The 20,969-nt window shown below is 38.4% G+C and overlaps 1 protein-coding gene across 1 annotated transcript in view; it reads left to right on the top strand.

Annotated features, from left to right (window-relative positions):
* Positions 1-20,969, top strand: part of csmd3b (CUB and Sushi multiple domains 3b) — a 455,685-nt gene that overhangs the window by 352,224 nt on the left and 82,492 nt on the right. Inside the window, exons 35-45 of the mRNA XM_081376961.1 lie at positions 1,165-1,289; positions 2,208-2,304; positions 4,189-4,293; positions 5,401-5,519; positions 5,651-5,720; positions 8,783-8,899; positions 9,000-9,209; positions 9,786-9,974; positions 10,856-11,033; positions 13,619-13,764; positions 19,352-19,432. Of these exons, the coding sequence (XP_081233087.1) occupies positions 1,165-1,289; positions 2,208-2,304; positions 4,189-4,293; positions 5,401-5,519; positions 5,651-5,720; positions 8,783-8,899; positions 9,000-9,209; positions 9,786-9,974; positions 10,856-11,033; positions 13,619-13,764; positions 19,352-19,432 (1,437 nt within the window). The remainder of the gene's footprint in view (positions 1-1,164; positions 1,290-2,207; positions 2,305-4,188; positions 4,294-5,400; positions 5,520-5,650; positions 5,721-8,782; positions 8,900-8,999; positions 9,210-9,785; positions 9,975-10,855; positions 11,034-13,618; positions 13,765-19,351; positions 19,433-20,969) is intronic.

The following is a 20,969-nucleotide window of genomic DNA, read 5'->3' as shown; positions in this document are numbered from 1 at the left end:
ATGACATTTAGAGTGTAAAATGCAGCAACTAGGAGAACGTAATTAAAAGAAATGGTTCACCCAAAAATAAAAATTCTGTCATCATTTACAGTACGTATCCTTATGTCATTCCAAACCTGTATGATTGACTTTCTTAAGGACAATTGACACCGCACTGACAGACACTTCTACCTTTAAAGAGGACCTCTGCTTTTTATGCTTTTTTACATCTTCAACTTGCTTTAGTGTGTAATGTTGTTGTTTGAGCATGAAAAAGCTCTGCAAAGTTACAAAACGCAAAGTCCCTCCACGAGTTATTCTCTATATCAGTGTCACTGTTTCTGAACTCCCTGTGGTCTATTGATGTGGTCTAACTCCCTGTGATCTCCCTATTGTAGTCTTGAGTTTTCTTTGGGGAACGAACACGTCACAATATTCCTCATTTAAATAATTAATACGGGGCGGGGCCTAGTTGAGTTAGTTAGTAGTGTGTTGAAACTGGTGGTTATGGTAAGGGGCGTGACATTTCCCAAACACACTCAAAGCACTTGACCAATCACAACGCACTGATCCAGCCGACCAATCAGAGCACAGTGTGCATTTCAGAAGGAGGGGCTTCATAGAGACAGGAACTAAACAGAGCGTTACTGACAGACAGGGAAGAGAAGAGCTGCAATAATGTAAAATTGGGGGGAAATAATGTATTTTTTTTGAGCATTCAAGCATGAAACCCTATTCTAGTAGAGCCTAAAAACAAAATCAAGACTTTATAAAAGGGCAAAATAGGTTCTCTTTAAAAAGTGGGCTGAGAAATCATATGCAATATATCTTCTGTATCTTATAATCCCATTACCTTTTCCATTGCTCCAAGCCAATATCTTTGTAGCATTTTTCATTTCATTAAAGTTTTTTTTGTTTAACTAAATGTAAAACCTAGTTGGATGCTGCTTACAGAATCATATGAACACCTACTCAGTATCTATTTATAAAAAGCAAGTATATTTTTAAAGGCAGGAAAGCATCAAGGCCTAGTCGTGAGTAATCATACAGCCAAGTTGGCTTTGATTACTCATCAAAAGTTGCTTCTCTTTTGTACCAAGGTTGATGAATTCCATCCATTTACACAGCACTGAAAGTTAATGCTTTTTCTAACACACTTTCCTGTCTTTTGATTCGTCTTCACAGTGCCTTGTGGAGGGATCCTGGCGATGCGTAAGGGGACCATTTTGTCCCCGGGTTACCCGGAACCCTACGATAACAACCTCAACTGTGTGTGGAAGGTGTCTGTTCCTGAGGGAGCTGGGATACAAGTGAGTGGAGGAGCTTGTTTGAAGTTCCTCAAATTAAATGTTTCAGACAAGAAGCGTCAGTGATCGAAAAGTTTAAACTACAATAAAGGGAATTGTTAATGTCTAGTTAATTATGCATAAGGCAATGTTTAATTTAGAAATGACGGGGAGTACAGTTCTACAAACTTCAGCGACAGTCTGTTTCCTCACCTTGCCTGTTTTTTTTGTTGTTTTTTTGTTTTTTGCAAATGTAGTGATTTTGTTGATATATGTCGCAACTCATCCAAATACAACAAATCCCCCAAAATCACTTTCATTATAATCAGTGACGCTGTCTACACTGGAAAAAAACTGTTTTCTATGTGAATATATTGTAAAATGTTATTTATTTTATGTGATGAATTTTCAGCATCATTACTCCAGTCTTCCGTGTCACATGATCCTTCAGAAATCATTCTAATATAATGATTTGCTGCTCGAGAAATATTTCTTATTATCAATATTTATGGAAACCTTTTCTCAAAATATATAAAAGTTCAAATAAACTGAATTTATTTTTATTTTGTGGCAATGTAAAAGATAGATAGATAGATAGATAGATAGATAGATAGATAGATAGATAGATAGATAGATAGATAGATAGATAGATAGATAGATAGATAGATAGATAGATAGATAGATAGATAGATAGATAGATAGATAGATAGATAGATAGATAGATGATTGATAGATAGATTGATAGATAGATAGATAGATAGATAGATAGATAGATAGATAGATAGATAGATAGATAGATAGATAGATAGATAGATAGATAGATAGATAGATAGATAGATAGATAGATAGATAGATAGATAGATTTTATTTACTTTATTGACTGTCTTTGTGCTTTTTATCTACCACTTCTTGCTCATGTATTTAACTTTCTTTATAAATCAGATCCAAGTTGTGAGTTTTGCCACAGAACATAACTGGGATTCTCTGGATTTCTATGATGGCGCAGACAACAATGCACCCAGACTGGGCAGCTATTCAGGTGAGAGTTTAACTACTGGAGAAGTACATGCTTTTTCCTAGCCTGGAAATCCAGAACTAAATCTGAAAGATTAATGGTCTGGCATCGACTAATGAAACTTGGCCAGCTCGAGGGGCGGCACCAAGCATGCATTTGAAAATCTCACTGCACGCAATTGGATAACACTACGACCAATCCCAACAAGCCCCATACGCTTAGCTACCAGCGGCGCTAACTGGTAGATTAGACTCTTGCCGTATCCGGTCGGCAAAACAGCAAAAACGCCCTTCTTGCAAAGGAACGATTCGAGCGGCGTCTTCTGTTCCTCTTTTAGATAAAAAGCCAAGTCTAACTCGTTCATTGTAGCGACCAAAGCCGTTTCAAACAACTGGTGTTCATCCATAGCCATCTTGCAATGTTTACTAATGACTTCGATGTCACAGCGCTGTCGTCATCTCGCCTCTGGCCCGCCTATATCAGATAACCCGATGTGATTGGTGCAGCTCGGATACAAGGGCATTTTTAATGAGCATCATTACTCGACACCAGAGTAAACTCGCTGAGCAAATTCAACTTGTGCTCTCGCGAGAACTCTGGATTTCCAGGGTAGATGTTTTCCTGTTTTGGAAGTTGAAATCTCTGGCTGATCTTTTACTCCAATGACCTCTAATCAGTATATACTGTATATGTAGGTCTACTTTTTTGTCTTTCACCACATGAGATTTTAAGTTAATATTTTAATAATTTAACAAAACATTTGCATGTTCAAGTTTTTTTTTAAGTTAATCAATGGTGCAGCTAAACAAAATAGTTGATCTTTTTATTTTAAAATATAAGCTGTAATTCTTCGCGAACCCTAATTTCGGTTTTGAAAATATGGAAAATAAACATTCTATAGACTGGACACTTTACTACGGTTGCTGTAGATGGTTCATTTTTGTAATCGTAAGGAATAAGGTTGGTTATGCTGCATGCAATGATCATTCAGAAATATCTCACCGCTGAAAGCCGCGATTGACCAATCAGAATGAAGTATTCCTGACTAGTGTCATTTTATAAGCTTGCGTAATTCATTTTACAGCCATATTACATTAGGAGTGGTTTAATGCCTCCTTCCAAACAAAATAATCTTTGCTCTTAGTCTTTACAAAAAATTACCAGAACTTGATATCATTAATTGAGTCACACCTTGAAAAATTGTTTGTAATTTTTGAAGCCAGCAAACTTGGAGGAGGCTCAGGTTTCAGGCTCAGTGCTGTTTTTGGCTAGCTAATGAATTGCTCTGTTTGGCAGCACGTGTAATGGGTTCTGCACCTCGACACTCAGCACTTCATTTGTTTGTTAACCGAGCGGCCAGAAGAAGTGTACTGATGCTAACAGCTTGTCATTGCGGAGCCCTGATGGCTCAATGCTCTTCTTGTCATGAAGACACAGTGTTTGTAACAGTGTTTCTGGGCTATTCCTGGAGGATAGGAGACACTGGTTTAGAGTGTCCTGTTGGGAACACGGTGACTTTATCTTGCTTTCAGGGACAGGGAAGGCTTTCATGGCTGCGCTGCGGGAGCAGTAATTTAGATGTTTCCAGCAGCTGAGAAGTTGACCTCATAGTTGAACTGTACAGCAGGAAGTATTTAAAACAGTGAGGCTGCTGTGTCAAAAGACAAATGTTAACAGGTGTACCACAACTTTTCTTCACAGCATGAACATTAAAGATGTTCCCATTAATAAGAGTCTTATGTGGTCTTAGGCCACCCTTCCCGTATGCTCTGAACGTCTTTGCTTGGTAATCCACCTTATCTGTTTTTTATTTCAACCCCAGCTGGTGTGATTTTGACTGTGCAGAAGTTAAAGAATCACAGCTTTTCTTAATCTTCAACATTCATAACGCAGTTTCTCCTTTATCAGGAACCACCATTCCTCAGCTCCTGAATAGCACGTCTAACAACCTCTACCTGAACTTTGTGTCAGACATCAGTGTGTCAGCAGCCGGCTTCCATCTGGAATACACAGGTACAACACAGCAGCAGAATGTAACAGCATTACTCTATTGATGCCCTTTAAATGACCGGGTCTGTTAAATAAAGCTCAACATCCTTCTGTACTGCATGTATTACCCCACCCTAGACCTGGACCTCTTGGGGAAATCCTCTTGCTTGTCAATTTTCTATTGTAGTAACAAGATGGATGGATGGATGGATGGATGGATGGATGGATGGATGGATGGATGGATGGATGGATGGATGGATGGATGGATGGATGGATAGTTCATTAGTTATGTACCAAGTTTTGTAGTCCTTTGTAGTTTTTCTTATTGATTGGTTCCTGATTGTTCCCAGGTGTGTCTTGTTTGCCAGTCTCCCCTTGAGTGTATTTATACCCAAGTGTTTCTCATGTTCTTTGTCTGGTGATGTCCATTGTTGGATGTATGTTTGGTGATGCTCATTCGGTTCCCTGGTCCTCTGGTCGCCGTGGTCTTATGTTATTTTGTTATTAAACTATAAAATTGCATTTGGATCCAGCTCTTCTTTTGTTTTTTTTTAGTTCACCCAGCATTTAATACCCCACCCTAGACCTTGACCTCTTGGAGAAATCCTTTTGTTTGTCAATTTTCTATAGTAGTAACAAGTAGGATGGATGGATGGATGGATGGATGGATGGATGGATGGATGGATGGATGGATGGATGGATGGATGGATGGATGGATGGATGGATGGATGGATGGATGGACGGATGGATGGACGGATGGACAGACAGACATTTTCCATCTTCTTTTTATAGCAAGTAATCAAAGGGATAATGCCAGTGGAAAGAGCTGGTCTCGGCCAACGGACGTATTTTCATAGCAGAATTCTGCCAAATGATCTGTATGACTGCAGATGCTGAGCCAGAGAGAGACACCTGTTCTACACAAAACAGAGCCAGGTGTCCATATTTACATCCATAAAATAATTAGCCAGAAAACTGTCCTTCTAACCAAATGTTTTCAGACACCAGCACTCCATATTCCTGGAACCTGAACCTGGAATCTTTTCCGAACGGTAGCTGTCTGTGCTACTCTGTGGAGATTTTTTTATAAACCCGATGATTGCTGCAGTTTTGATCTCTGTGTGTTTACAGCTATTGGCCTAGATACATGTCCAGAGCCTCAGACTCCAACCTATGGGATTAGAGTTGGGGATCGATACATGGTGGGAGATGTTGTCATGTTCCAGTGTGAGCAAGGATACTCTTTACAGGTGAGGGCAATATGTTTCTTTTGAGCATTGATCACTTCTTTGTAAATAGTTTTTCATCCATATATAGATTCCTGGGAGCACAGTGCTGTATTTATGATTCAAAAATGTTGATCTGTTTTGTTTTTGTCTAGGGAAATGCCCATATCACATGCATGCCTGGACCAGTGAGGAGGTGGAATTATCCGGTTCCTCTTTGCCTCGGTACGGTCTTATTAAATTCATTGTGGAAGATTGTGTTTCTCAGTTTTAGATTCCCTTTCATCAGCAACTGAATATGAGGCATCTCGATGGGTTATGTGAGTTTCGGCTGAAGTTTGATTCATCGTCTCCTCCTCAAGCTTCTCCTGTCCCGACAGGTTTTATTTAATTCTGAACCTAAAATGCAGAGCGCGGCAGAGTTTTCGATCGTGCTATAGAACATTGTGATGGATTATCTGGTGTTTATTTATGGGGCCCTTTTTTAAAGTGAAAGCCAACTAGAACCTTTATGTTTCAGCGTTTGGCTTCATTTTTCAACTGTTTTAGCCTCAGCCAAGCTGAAAATCCTGAAATATTCAGCTCAATAATTCACCACCCAGCTGCTCGTTCACAATCTGAATGCAAGCACTCCAACAACTATGACTTTTTTAAGCCCTTTCTGGATGCTTTCTGCTCTTATCAGAAGGCAAAGATATCTCTAAGCTTGAGTTTACATGAATACTCTTGTTTAGTCAATGGCAAAAGCCTTTTTCCAAATAAATGGCAAGCTTTTTTAACACAAAAATTATCAGTAAAGAATCGAGATACATTTGTTTTTCGACATACTGAATGTGGATTTTACCCTTCGTCAACATGTTTTTTTACCATAATTTTTTTAATTGCATCTTTGCATCTTATTGTGAAGCATTCATCCATGCATATGTTTCATTAAAAAAATAATTACCTTACAATGTTTAATCATAATGTCATAACTGGACCTTCCAGTGAAAACAACAGACTTCTCTCTGGTGATGCGTGTAGTAATTTTAATAATCATTAGTAATTGTTAGTAATCAATAATCATTTCGAAATCAATAATCATTTAGTCTGCTGAAACGTCACCCCTGCAAGCTCATGGTGATTTTTTTTTTTTTTTACAGAATGTTGCTGTTTATTATAAATGATTTGTCCGTGCACATCATTATTTTTTTTCAATTCATGTGCACTCATAATCTTAAATCAAAAACGTTAACACCCCTCCCTTCAACATACTAGAAAATACTATCTCAATTCTATTCTGACTGACTTTAAGTCATTTAAGTGCTTCTAGTGGCAACAAGTGGAATTTCAAGTGGAATTTTTTATCATTTTTGTTGATTGGTTCTCCTGAACACTTCATTTTTCTTTGGCAAGTTTTTGCATGAATATTTTTTAAGTAAATTTCACACGCATAGTTTTAAGTAAATTTCACATATGGAATTAAGTAAACTCTACTTAACTAAGTTAAGAGAAAGTAACAGAAAATAAGTCATTTTAACTTGGCTAGTAAAAGGTTGAGTAATATCTATTTAGTTGAAGTTTCCTTTGCAATACATTTCACTCAAACAATATAACATTGAATTAAACCACACTTTTAAATAGTATTTACTTCACCACAAAATCATTTTTATCAGTGTGGTGCTAGTCAGACAAACAGCGAGCTCCACCCCTCAGCTGATGACACTGGATGCTTGAGTTTACAGTGACACTCTAACAAAATAATGGGAAACACGGTGCCCAGAGTGTAATATCCTACAGTCTGTGAGCTTTGAGTGTTGCAAACCGAAATATAGCAATTCGAGAGAGGAAATTACCAATTTGGCCATTGATTTGTATGTGTGTGTTCGCGGAGGAGGCACTCTTTTCCATCTGGTCCTTGTGGAACGCAACATGAAGATTCCCTTTGACTGCCAAGCTGATGCGCCAGACGTCTCTTAGCCTTTCACTGCATCAAGGCCTTCTGTTTCTAGCACACCCTGTGTGGCCAGCATGCTTTTCTATGACACCAAGTTTGTCTTTTTCCTCAGATCAGTCCATCTCTGATCAAGAGCACCTTGTTTATCTTTTATATTGCTTTGGCTCATGTTTGAGTTGGCTGTCCCTTGACCTGCCCAATTCCCCTTGCTTCCTGTTTGAAAGAAGTTTGAAGGCATTTTCTACCACTGATATATGCAGCAACATTGTCCAGCCTCTCCTGTGCCAAAACTAGACATCCCATCAAAGACTTTCAGCTGTGATCTCCATATTACTGTTGGAATCACCACTTAAATCCCCACGCCTCATGCCTCTTAAAAGAGACAATAGCTTTTGTTTTTGTGCCAAGCAAATGAGAATTTCTCTGTATACCAGTGCGTGTTTATTGCTTTTATTTCTGTTTAGTCTGATACAGTCATTTAACAGTGTGAGGCCCATCTTCTGTAATTCAGATTCAAGAAGTTTTACTGGCCAAGTGTGATCACATGTACACAAGAGCTCTTTGCACTTATATATGCTCATGTATAATTATGATGCATCACTGCTTGGGTTAAACTTCTTCATGTTGACTAGTAGTGTCAACTAGTAGTGGATCACATGACCTCAGTTGCACTCAGTTTCCTGTATCTTCATTCCATATCATGACAGCTGGATGTATTTGCATGCAAAAATACCCGAAAGGGATCAAATGAAGGAAAAATTGAGCATTTTGCATTCACAAAACACATTGACATCTGAGATTATCTAGTTCTTTCATGAAACTGTGTTGTGACTGTTTTTAACAGCATTTAAGACACTAAAAGCAGCATAATTCTAGCAGTTGAAATATGCTCAATTTAAATTCGTTTAATTATAATTAATTTGATTTAATTAAAGTTAATATTAATATATATCATAAATAAACATGAATTAACGTTAATCAAAAGTCCAGTTATACATTAAAATCAAACAAATCCGAGTAATGAATATGGAATCAAAAAAATGATTTATAGTTAATGATAATAAACACACTAATCAATGTTAACAAATTGAACCTGAATTGAAAATGTTTCCAAATGTTCAAATTTTAAGATATCAATGTGTCATATTTGTCAAACTGAACTGTTTGTTTCTTTAGGGGTTAAAGATTGGTTTAATTCAAAACTGCCAACGGTGTTTGACTAATGTGACTTTTTTTGTGCTGTAATCATTCAGTAATGCAGTAGAGATAGAAATCAATAAGGATTGCATGACAGTACAACAAATTACATTTTGGCAGCGCATAAAGTGAATCTTCATCTGTATATTCACAGCTCAGTGTGGCGGAGCCATGACAGAGGTTAGCGGAGTGATTCTGAGCCCTGGTTTTCCTGGCAACTACCCAAGTGGTCTGGATTGCACCTGGACGGTCACCCTTCCCACTGGCTTCGGTACATGCATGCCATTAAACTGTGCACGAATGAGCTACAGAATCACGTGACTCACTACCTTTTATCAGTATAACTTATTGTGGTCGACATGTTGTTTAAGGAATTCACGTTCAGTTCCTGAACTTCTCCACCGAGGCAATCCACGACTACCTGGAGATCCGAAGCGGACCTAGTGAGACCGGTATAGTGATTGACAGGTTCAGTGGGCCACAGGTTCCTGATTCGCTCTTCAGCACAACCCATGAAACAAGCTTCTTCTTCCACAGCGACTATTCCCAGAATAAACCTGGATTTCACATTACATACCAAGGTAAGACTTATATTATGCTTTTTTACAGTGTTGATTTTGGGCTCTAGTAGAATAGGTTTGATTTTTCCATTATTCTCCACTGTTGCAGCTCCTCCCTTCCCAGTCTGTCAGTAACGCTCTGTTTAGTTCCTGTCTCTATGAAGACCCTCCTTCTGAAAAGCACCATGTGCTCTGATTGGTCAACTAGAGCAGTGTTTTGTGATTGGTCAAGCGCTTCAAGAGTGTTTGAGAAATGTCCCGCCCCTTATCATAACCACCAGTTTAACACACTACTAACTAACTCAACCAGGCTCCGCCCCTTTATTCTGTGTTTGAATTATTTAAATGAGGAATATTGGGATGTGTTCGTTCCCGGAAGAAATGGAGGCTTTTCAGGGAGTTCAGAAACAGTGACACTGATACAGAGAAACTTTGCAGAGCTTTTTTCATGTTCAAACAGCAACATTACACACTTAAGAAAGTTAAAGATGTAAAAAAAGCATAATAGGTCATTTTTATCCATTAGACGTGTTAGACGAGTTTAGTCTTTTGCATTCATCCTTCACTTGTGATTATGTCCTTGTTTCTTTTCTTCAGCCTATCAGCTGCAGAGCTGTCCTGACCCCCGACCTTTCAGGAATGGTATCGTGATAGGCAGTGACTTTAGCGTGGGCATGACGGTGTCTTTCGAGTGTTTACCCGGTTACTCGCTCATTGGCGAAACCTCTCTAACGTGCCTCCATGGAATCAGCAGGAACTGGAACAACCCTATTCCACGCTGTGAAGGTGCGTTTTACTCTCCTCAATATAAAATCCTCATACTCCTCCTTAATTCGGTATTGAAATTGAATGACCTCAGTGTTTCATCCATGCAACTGCTCACTGTAAGTTATAATGAAAGTGTCATCAGTCGCTTACAGCTGATGGCTTTATACGCAAGCCCACGGGTGAGATTTATTGCCTTATCACAACAATATTACTACATAATGTGTGATGTTAAACAGTGCCGTGCGTCTTTATGGTGAGAACAAATTCTCAATGGCTCACTGGTCAACATTATTTCCCAGAGTGCAATGAGGTGATGCTATAGCAGAGCGAGATGAGCTTTAAAGATGCACAAGGTCATTTTGTTCTTGTTTCTCCAGCTCCTGTTCATTTTCTAAATGAAGCAGCCTTGAACTGTTTACTGACACCTTTTGGCATAGATTGGAACTGAACGATATAAAACCACTTTTTCTAGGCCACAGATTTATGTCTAATATCTTGTTTACATCAATTACTTTTCATTATTTTCTGTGCAAATAAGTGCCAAATTCTTAGTGCACGTTTGTGACCCTGGACCACAAAACCAGTTACATGGGTCTTTCTTTATTTTTATTGAGATTTATGCATCATCTGAAAGCTGAATAAATAAGCTCCATTGATGTTTGGTTTGTTAGGATATGACAATATTTGGCCGAGATAAAACTATTTGAAAATCTGGAATCTGAGGGTGCAAAAAAATCGAAACATTGAGAAAATCGTCTTTAAAGTTGTTCATTTATGTTGGCGATTGTGCTGCTTTCTCGAGACTGGATTTGTGATCGAGGGTCACATTTATCCACATGTTCTGTCTATGCCCAAAATGTATGGTGATAGCATTGCTTTGTTTTCTATCTTCCCAAAAGCTCTATGTGGTGGAAACATCACCTCCATGAACGGCACCATCTTCTCTCCCGGTCACCCAGCTGAATATCCCAATTTCCAGGACTGTGTGTGGAGTGTCCGGGTGCCACCTGGAAACGGCATCTATATCAACTTCACCGTCCTCAGCACTGAACCCATCTATGACTACATCACTGTCTGGTAAACTCTCATAAAAATCTCTTATGTGATGATGAGCTTATTTGGAATCAGTTCATATTCATCAGTATATGATCAATAATAATACCGCTGAAGAAGTAAGAGAGATGGGACTGCATATGCAGATGAATGAGGACTCCAAACGTCCTTGAACGTAAGACACTCGCTCTCGTGTGTGAAACAGCCTGCGGTCCTCTAGGAAGCCCCAAAGCACGCTCGCTTGTAGCCGTGGAAGGAAATCATCCCTTAAATCTCTCAAACACTATTTTAGGACTTGCTGCCACCACGTTTGCTTGGTTAAGCATCACAGTATATCTCCATTTGAAAAGAGGTTATATAAATTGCCTTTGCACAGTTCCTCAAGTCAGGAGACGATTTTCAGGATCTGCGTTCCCTAATGTGGTGTCATGTTACTAAAATGGAAACTTAACTTCTTTTTGCTTGACTTTGTCAGGGTTTGGTTGAGACCAAATTGCATAGTAGCAAAATTTACATCTATATTTAGATACTGCTTTAATATTTCAATGTAGATCAAATTTGATGTTTAGCTCTTTTTATCAATAGTGCATGTGTCTAAAATATATATTTTTTTATATATAAGTTCAATTCAGTTCAACTTTATTGTCAGACTCAGGGTCCATTAGCATATATATATATATATATATATATATATATATATATATTAAGTATATTTTATATAAGAAAAATGTAAACTTCTTAAATGCACCTTAATTATCTTGCTCAAAAGTTGTCGTATGTTTAGTTTGTCGGCATAAATGACTTTTTGTCGCTTTTGTGCATAATTTCCCTTGAGCTTTGTCTCTTCAACCTTTCAGGAAGAAATGTTGCTAATTAGGCATACTACATTTTATTGGCTTTCTGAACTGGTTTTGGTCTCCTCACAGAAATTAAGCCCATTTGCTTTGGTGTTTTAGACTCCAAAGGGAGTGTGTCTTCAAACAAGAAGAAATATCTCTAGAGGTTTAGCAGTGATAATATAAGGAACAAGTAAACAACAATACAGATTTTATACTTAAAGTTCTTTGAGGAGAAAGTCCCTAAGTACGTCTTCCAAGCCTCTGAATCAAAGCTATTTGTGAAGTTATTGGTGTATATCTTATTGATATATTTCTGAGAGATGTAGTCACAGATAACTGTAGGCTATAGCAGGAGTGTGTCTCACAGAGTCGCTTTAAGGCCAGTTGGTTGTTTGGAAGAGCAGAGACTTTTGACTAATTGTCCTTCACATCGTTGTGACACCTAGTTGCGGGGGAGATGGAATAATGCATTGAAAGAAACCCAGGATGAATCCAGTAATTAATGTCATCTGTTCACTTTTCATATCAGAGTTCCCTCTTGTTTGAGAAAAATTCCAGAGGGTACTTTTATTTATTGATGGATTCTGCGTACCCAATAAACCAGTTGGTTTAAATAATGCATTTTCACCACAGATAGAAGTTACATTATTGCTGCATTTTTTTCTGTTTTTTTTTTTTTTACTCTGTGTTGACCTGAAATTGAGTTTGCATTTCTGTTGCATGTTGCTTCAGTCTTTCCCAAAAGCTGCATGACTTCATGCTCTACTAAGACTCGTGAACGAACCCGTATTTCTCCATCGGCTCCTCAGTGAGCTGCTCCTAGTGACCATCTCATGCATCATAGGTGACCTAGATAAAACGGTGTCTTCTGGTTCATTAGTCCAGCTCTATTGTTCATGTACAGGAACAAAGACTTTATGCATTTCTGCTGGGCTGGCCTAATGTAAAGACAACCGCAGATAGAGCAGGAATAGAGCTTAATAAACTACTAGACACAGAGAAATGACTGCCTGCTTTGGAGATGCACTTCTTGCTTTTTCTTGCAGTCAATAATAGGGGATATATTGCTGTCTAGATTAAAGTCCCATTTTAGACAATATGGTTCATAAAAGCAGCGCTCAGCGATGCACTGCAGCAGAGATCAGTCTTAAAGTATGAAGCACGTAGTTTATTTGCTCTCAGTGTAATTGCAGAGTCATTATTTTTGCTGGGCCACTAGGTTAAAGTCACATTTATAAACTACTTTAAGAGAGAGTGGAGAGTCTTAAACTGTTTAATTGATTAACTCTATGTGTAACTGCAGATTCTTTACTGGCTGTTTCAGGACACACACACAGAGACAATTTGTTTGTGTTGTTTTAGGACTCTAATTTAAATGCCAAAAGTATGCTTGACTTTATGCCCACTTATAAAGCTTTTTTTTTTTCATCATTTGGTCATAATTTAATGAAATACTCCTGCCAAACAGAAAATCTTTTAAACAAATTCCGTTTACCACCCACAGTAATAGTGCAACGTTAACTGCACCAGGTGAAACAAGGCGGAATGTACAGTATAATGAGCTTCATTTTTCTAGAAAGGAGGTGTGTTTGCACTAAAAGGAGTGACAATGACTTCATTTAAATACTCAAACTAGATTGCATGTGGGTTTTGTGCAAATATATATATATATAAATACACTGCTTTGCTTCTAAATTCAGTACATCAGCTGACGTGGGCCTTTCTAATTGGATGTAGTTGTGGATAAATGTTGATTTGTGTGTTTTGCAGGGATGGTCCAGACCAGAGTTCACCCCAGATCGGTCAGTTCAGTGGGAACACAGCCCTAGAGTCTGTCTACAGCACATCCAACCAGATCCTCATCAAGTTCCACAGTGACTTCAGTGGAAGTGGTTTCTTTGTGCTCAGTTATCATGGTGAGACGCTCCACACCAGTGTTATTTTTAGTTTAGTTTTATTATAGTTTATAATATTATAGGATATAATATTTGGTATTATAATATATGTATATAGTATATGTATATACTATATACATATACTATATACATATAGTATATATATATTATATGTATATAGCATATTACAGTATATAATATACTGTATGTGACCCTGGACCACAAAACCAGTCTTATGAGTATTTTTTTTTTTTTTAATTGAGATTTACACATAATCTGAAAGCTGAATAAATAAGCTTTCCATTTATGTATAGTATGTTGGGGTATGACAATATTTAGCTGAGAAACAATTATTTGAAAATCTGGAATCTGAGGGTGCAAAAAAATCTAAATATTGAGAAAATAGTCTTTGAAGTTGTTAATTTCTTTTGGCGATTGTGCTGTATCCACTCACAAAAGTACATTTTTTATATATTTAAGGTAGGAAATTTACAAAATATCTTCATGGAATGTGATCTTTACGTAATATCCTAATGATTTTTGGCATAAAAGAAAAATCTATAATTTTGACCCATACAGTGTTTTGTTGGCTATTGCCACAAATATACCAGTGCGACTCGTGACTGGTTTTGTGGTCCAGGGTCACATATTATATATTGTTGTTAGGTAGATGAACATGCACAAAATTAAAGTTAAATAAAAGAGTCTTTTAAAAAGCAGGAGTATCAGAATAACAGCTACCCTTAACACCAACAATACCGGACAAAGAATTTGAGGAAACTATGGGTATATAAAGCAGGGAAATAATGAGTAGAACAGAAACAGCTGTGTACTATAAGTGTAACCGGTCCTACTCGACCCACTCCGAGTGGGATTCGATGTGGGAGATCAGGGGAGTGAGGTTTACACACTTACTGGCCTACGTCCGATACATAAGAACTACCGGTAATTAACAGCCAGGAAACTCACTAGGGAACACTGGAAAACGGGAAACAATCAAACAGAGAGGAAACTAAACTAAAACGTGTATAACAATTTATTTTAATTTCAAGTTAATAATTTTAGTTCTTCAACTTCAACTTATTTCAGTTTATTGCCAATTAAGGAAACATTTCACATTTTCACTTTTTTCAAGTAACCTTAATATTTTATTTTATTTCAGCTTTATTTCAGTTAACAGAAATGTCTTTAATTTTAGTTTTAGTTAATGATAATAACCCTCCATTGATAGACATGTTTTACCAGTTTATCGAATCCAACTCCTCACCGACCGCTATGGGGTTTATTTTAACAGCGCAAGTAGAATTTAAACTGTTTAAGCCCTATATCATTTGGCTGTGTGGGATATTGAATGATTTAAATACTTTTTGGGAACCTGAGACGATCTGCAAACTCATGCATTCTGTTTCAATGATTATCTGGCAATACTGTGTCATTTCCATCCCCAGCAGGCGAATAAAGTGGCTTACGTTTACACTGATCATATTGACCTCGGGCTGCTGACTAGTATTTATAGTTTGTTACATGCTTTCATATTGATCCTCGGCCCTTGTCAGCTTTCACTCGGGGTTAATGACTCTGAGACGTATTGAGGGAAAACGACTGCGAGTCACACCAACAATCACAATGTTATGTATGTTTCTCTGATTAGTCTGATTAGCATATTAGGTTTCCCTAAAGCCCTGAATGAAGGGATAGTTCACCTAATAATTAAAATAATTTTATACTCACTCTGTTGTTCTAAATTTGAATGATTTTCTTTTTTCTGTAGAACACATAATACAAGTTATTGAAAACGCTCTCTTCCAAAAAATGAAAATGGATGGGGACCAGGCGCAGTCATAAAAAAATAACATCATAAAAGTATAATATTACATATGTTGTCCATGTAACTTAAACAAATAGGGTCCTATCTTGCACCCAGCGCAATTGACTTTGTACACGACGCATGTATCATTCCTATTTTGCACCCGACGCACAGCGGACTTTTCCCTCCACAGACACATTTCGGTAAATTAGGGAATGACCTTGCGCTCCCGGGGGCAGTTCAGTGAAAAGAGGAGGTGTGTTCCGGCGCAAACGTTCCCTGGTGCTATTTTGCAGTTTCAGAAAACAATTCCGCCACAGACCAGGAAAAACCTAGTCTAAAGTTAGTGGCGCGTTATTCAGATGCTATTTTAAGGGCGCATGCTTGGCCATAATGTAGCGTTTGCACAACATATACACTTCCTCATCTACACAGTTGTAGCAATTGACATTTTTGAAACCATACATAATTACAAGGAAAAATATTCCACATGAGGGAAATCACTGTGGTGTCCATGAAGATGTGAAAAAATAGGCATAAATCTAGCTTACACATTTACCCAAATTATCATAACGAAGCTAATAACCGAAGCTAATTTGGGTGGGTTTCTCCATCCCCATACAATGTCACTTCTCTGTCTTTTACGGCCCTGACGAGAACGCCGGTCTCCTCGGCTGTGAACCGCTCCTGGCGTGCGCCTGGCAAATCCGCCGTTATAATAGCAATCCGCTATGGAACAAGCGCGCCTGCTCTTTAAGGGAATGTGAGATGATGCTCTGATTGGTTTATTTCATGTTACGGCCAAACCACACCTATGAGTATTGTAGCTACTCCAGACCAACACATTTTAGATTTGTGTCGGGCACAAGAGTCATTTATCCCGCCGAGATCCGCCCACAAAGTTACTTGCGTTTCGTGTTTGATACCTGCGTTTCAGATTGTTAAAATACGCCCCATAGTGTCCTGAAACCATCATATGAAATTTTAAATAACACCTTTTTTTGTTCCACCAAGGCTTAGAAAGACTCAAAGGTTAGTGAATGATGTCAGAATTATTATAGAGTTATTCTTTTAACACTTCATACATATTTAAAGTTGTATGTTGAAGTAAAAAAATTGATTTTATGCTCCAGACCATATTGTTTTATCACTCAGTGAGTTCAGTTTCTTCACCCGTCTTTCGTGGATTGAATTGCAGATGACTAATTTTCCATCTGCAGATATTTTAGACTGTGATGCGAATGCATAACAAAGGGAAAGGATCGTCTATATTTACTCAGATTTGCCCTGGGAATACCCCGTTCCATCATAATGAGTTTAGCTTTGATTCTATTTGATTCTGAGTAAATGGGACACCGAGCCTGAAAGACAACTTTATTTCCACCAACTGCTTTGATATGAATTAGTAAGAAATTACCATCCATTAAACTGAAATATTCATCTAGTATTTAGTATGTTATCTAATCATAATAGGGCTCTGTCGGGTCTGCCAATCTGCTCTCTGATGTCGCATCCTCCAGTGTTTTAAAGCCAATCTAGCCAAAGCAGCTTAGACAGGAATCTATGGAATATGATTATGAGCTTGAAATGGGCTCTCAAATGCAGAGATCATGCCCTCCAAATTCACTCAGGTTTATTAGTGGGGCTTTACTCAATATTCAGTCCAGACACCAAGGGCATCAAAGAGGCATCTCTGAGTTAGAGAAGCGCCAAGCAGCCCATTTTAGAGACTTGATCCCAAAGTCTCGTTCTAATGGCTCTCAGAAGTACACACACACACACACACACACACACACACACTCACACATGTACTATCCACATCCCCCTGGTCCCTGAGTCATCAAAGAAAAACACTGGACAAAAAAAAGCCAGGAGTTTTGTAATTGCTCATTTTGTTTGTGTGTGTGTGTGTGTTTAAATCACAACCCACTGTTTTTCCTTCTTTTTTACACCCACTTGAAAAGCCTCTTCTATAGAAGTACAGTGACTTGAGCCACATGGCTCCGGATCAGGGCGTCCGGGCTGCCCCTCTTGTTCCCGTTCCACTTTGGCCACTTACCCCAAAACACAACAGGAAACCCGTTAGGAAGCAAGCTGAGATGAGCCACATTGCTAAGTGGGCTTCAATAGTTAATTAGTGTGTTTCCAACCTCAGCTTGGCAGGAGAAGACAAAGCCAGCGTCTTCCGCCTCCTCAAAGCCAAGAGCTCCTGATATCCATCTTAATCAATCTGAAGTCTTGACAGTTATGGCTTTGTGTCGAACTTTGAGGTCCTGTTGCGTTCGCGGTTTTCATTAACACCAGAGTAATTAACTCGGTGCAAAGCTACTCGGTAATTATCATCAACCCTCACGGCTATCTATGCATTGCACAGGAATGGGCCGCAGCGCTGTTGCATTCACACAACAAATGCATTACTCATGCAATCCGTGTCTGGATAAATGTGGTTAATTCCTTCTCTTCTTAAGTGATTTGCTCATTATGCGAGTCATTTTGTTCTTGGCGATTTCAATGACTGTGACACGCTCACTTTGCTTGGGCGTGGATCCGCTGTCAGAGATGCCAGCGATTGATAAGGCTCTGTGTTAGCTTCGCGGAGCGACCCGTAGCGCAGTGATAGTCACCCTTCCATGCGCCTCAGTGTCACCCTACTTAATCACATCATTATTTGTCACGGCAGGCTCCTCTGTCATTAGTACTGACTGGATGCCAACGCAACTGTGCCGAACGTCACACTGCGCCAGGGGCGTTTTTTCAGAGGAAAATTTGAATGAGAAAATAATGGGCTGTACCAAAATAAACCTGGAAGTATTATGAAATATGACATTTAATAGTGTGTACGTCAATATTAGTCTGTTCAAAAATGATGCCAGTGGGTAAAGTTTTTGAGAGGTTCAGCATCTACTTTGCTTTCCATCAGTATGGTGGGAATATTGGCTAAACAAAGTAAGAAAAGTCTCATGAAGTTACATGTCGCTGTGACATGTCGCCCCATATATTATATGCTATTATATTCATTTGTGTAAGCCGTCTAACACAGGTTCGTTCATTCAATGGTAGGCTCTTCGTGTGACAAAAGTGCAAGTGATATAGTTGTGTGTGATGGAAAAAAGCCACAAAATCCAAACACAAGTGGTCACAGAAGACGCATTTGAAACGCATGATAATGCCAGGTGTAACAGTAATGCATCTTTGCTGATCACTTGTGATCGGTTCACTGAAAACACATCTTAATACCAGGTGGAACACAGGCTTTCTCTCTCGCTCGCTCAATTTCCGGGATATTCATTTAAAGGTGGGATGCCTGACTCTGTCATGTGATAATGCCCATCTATCAGGTTCACAACTGGTCTGTTAAGTCGTCCACGCACATATTTACAGACATAAGGTGCAAATGTTGTCTAATATCAATGATGTAGCGATGTATGAAGCACACTTCACACAGAAATCACTTTGTTAGTTAACGCAGTGAATCTGCGTGAGCAGCTTAAACCCGTTGCCAAATCTGCAAAATTCCCAATCGCATGGACTCTTTTTGAATGAATGGACTAAAATTTGCAGAACAATGGTAAATCACCGCACCTATAAACACACAAGTATGTGAAATGAAACCATTCTGAGATGGGCAATAGGGTGGGGAAGGGAGAACTTTTAGAGATAAATTAGCACAGATGAGATTAATAATATATAAATGCTAAATAAAACTGTTTGTTCCTTCTTAAAGCTTTTTTATTACAGTTTTGAATCTTTAAAAACCTAACAAATCTTTGTAACCACATCTTTCCTCCTCTTGTTTTGCAGCGTACCAGTTACGAGTCTGCCAGCCTCCACCAGAGGTTTCAAACGCAGATATCCTGATGGAGGATAATGAGTTAGAGATAGGTATGAACACACAACACTGCTTTTGTTAATAAAACTGGGTCTGATTCTGAAGGGTTGGTTTGAGGTCCAGCATACCAGATTTATTTAAGAGATCATTTTTTCAATTAAAAAATACATTCTCCTATCCTGTTTTTTATATATGCTCCTGAAGAGTATAAGGGCCAGATTTACAGATTTACGAAGATGGGAAAGTTCTGCACGTGATCTACTGATGACACGAAAATTAAAAAACACAGATGCAGCCGGATCATTTCTATAATGACCAACACAGTCTACCAAGAGCAGCGCAAATCAGCGCCTGGTTTAAGACTTGCTTTTTTTGGACGGTAAATTAGGGGAAAAACAGCATTAAATTTACGAGCGCAAACCTTAGTAAATGACCTTGCGTGATTTATTTAAATACTCTCCTCCCACAAATTTGGCACCTTAAATGGAAACTCCTACAAATGCATATGCAATAAGTTCAGCTGCAAAAATAACTGTGTCCATGCCTTTTCAGTGCTAATTTTTCACTGCGTGTTATTAGTAAATCCTGAAAGTAGTTTTTTAACACCAAAAGAGGCTTTGCACTGGCCCTAAATACTTCATACTTTAAAGGGTAACTCTCGCCAAAATTGAACCTAGGGTCTTTTTGTTAATCTACTCGAGTCAAACTTTTGTTTAAAAGTATAATTAGAATGGAAACGCCACTTTTAAGTTTAACCGTATTTTCGATTCAGGTTAAATGCCTTGTGAATGGGAGTGAATGGGGCACTTTTATGATAGCATCAAAATCGCTATTTTTAAAACACTAAGAAGGCTCGACACAACATGAAACTTTGCTGGAAGTATCACCAGGGGCTCTACACATGAACTCCAGCATTGAGAACATTGTTTGTGTACACAGAGTTTACTAAAAAGAAAGATTTTGTACGACTCACTTTATCAGTTTGTGTTTCTGGTGGATGGAATTTTGTCAGTCAAAAGTAGTCGATCTCTGAATGCAACGTAACATGAGGAGAGTAAAGATGGAAAACTCCTAAAGCTTGTTTCCATATAAATTCATGGATAATGTTTTATCTAAGTTATCATGCTTCTCATTGAAATTACAAGTTCATGACATTTCCTCATATGGAGTCAGTTCATTACGTTGCATTCAGAGATCGACTACTTTCGACTGACAAAATTCCAGCCACCAGAAACACGAACTGATAAAGTGAGTCGTACAAAATCTTTCTTTTTAGTAAACTCTGTGTACACAAACAATGTTCTCAATGCTGGAGTTCATGTGTAGAGCCCCTGGTGATACTTCCAGCAAAGTTTCATGTTGTGTCGAGCCTTCTTAGTGTTTTAAAAATAGTGATTTTGATGCTATCATAAAAGTGCCACAATGACTCCCATTCAAAAGGCAATCTGACCGAAAACGAAAATACAGTCAATCTTAAAAGTGGCGTTTCCATTCTAATTATGCTTTTACACGAAAGTTTGACTCGGGTAGAATAACAAAAAGAGCCTAGGTTCAATTGTGGTGAGAGATACCCTTTAATACCATTTCTCT

Source organism: Scardinius erythrophthalmus (assembly GCF_964197995.2).
Source record: "Scardinius erythrophthalmus genome assembly, chromosome: 10".
Taxonomy (NCBI): domain Eukaryota; kingdom Metazoa; phylum Chordata; class Actinopteri; order Cypriniformes; family Leuciscidae; genus Scardinius; species Scardinius erythrophthalmus.
The sequence above is the reverse complement of the archived record's forward strand: the minus strand, read 5'-3'. Positions and strand labels throughout refer to the sequence as shown.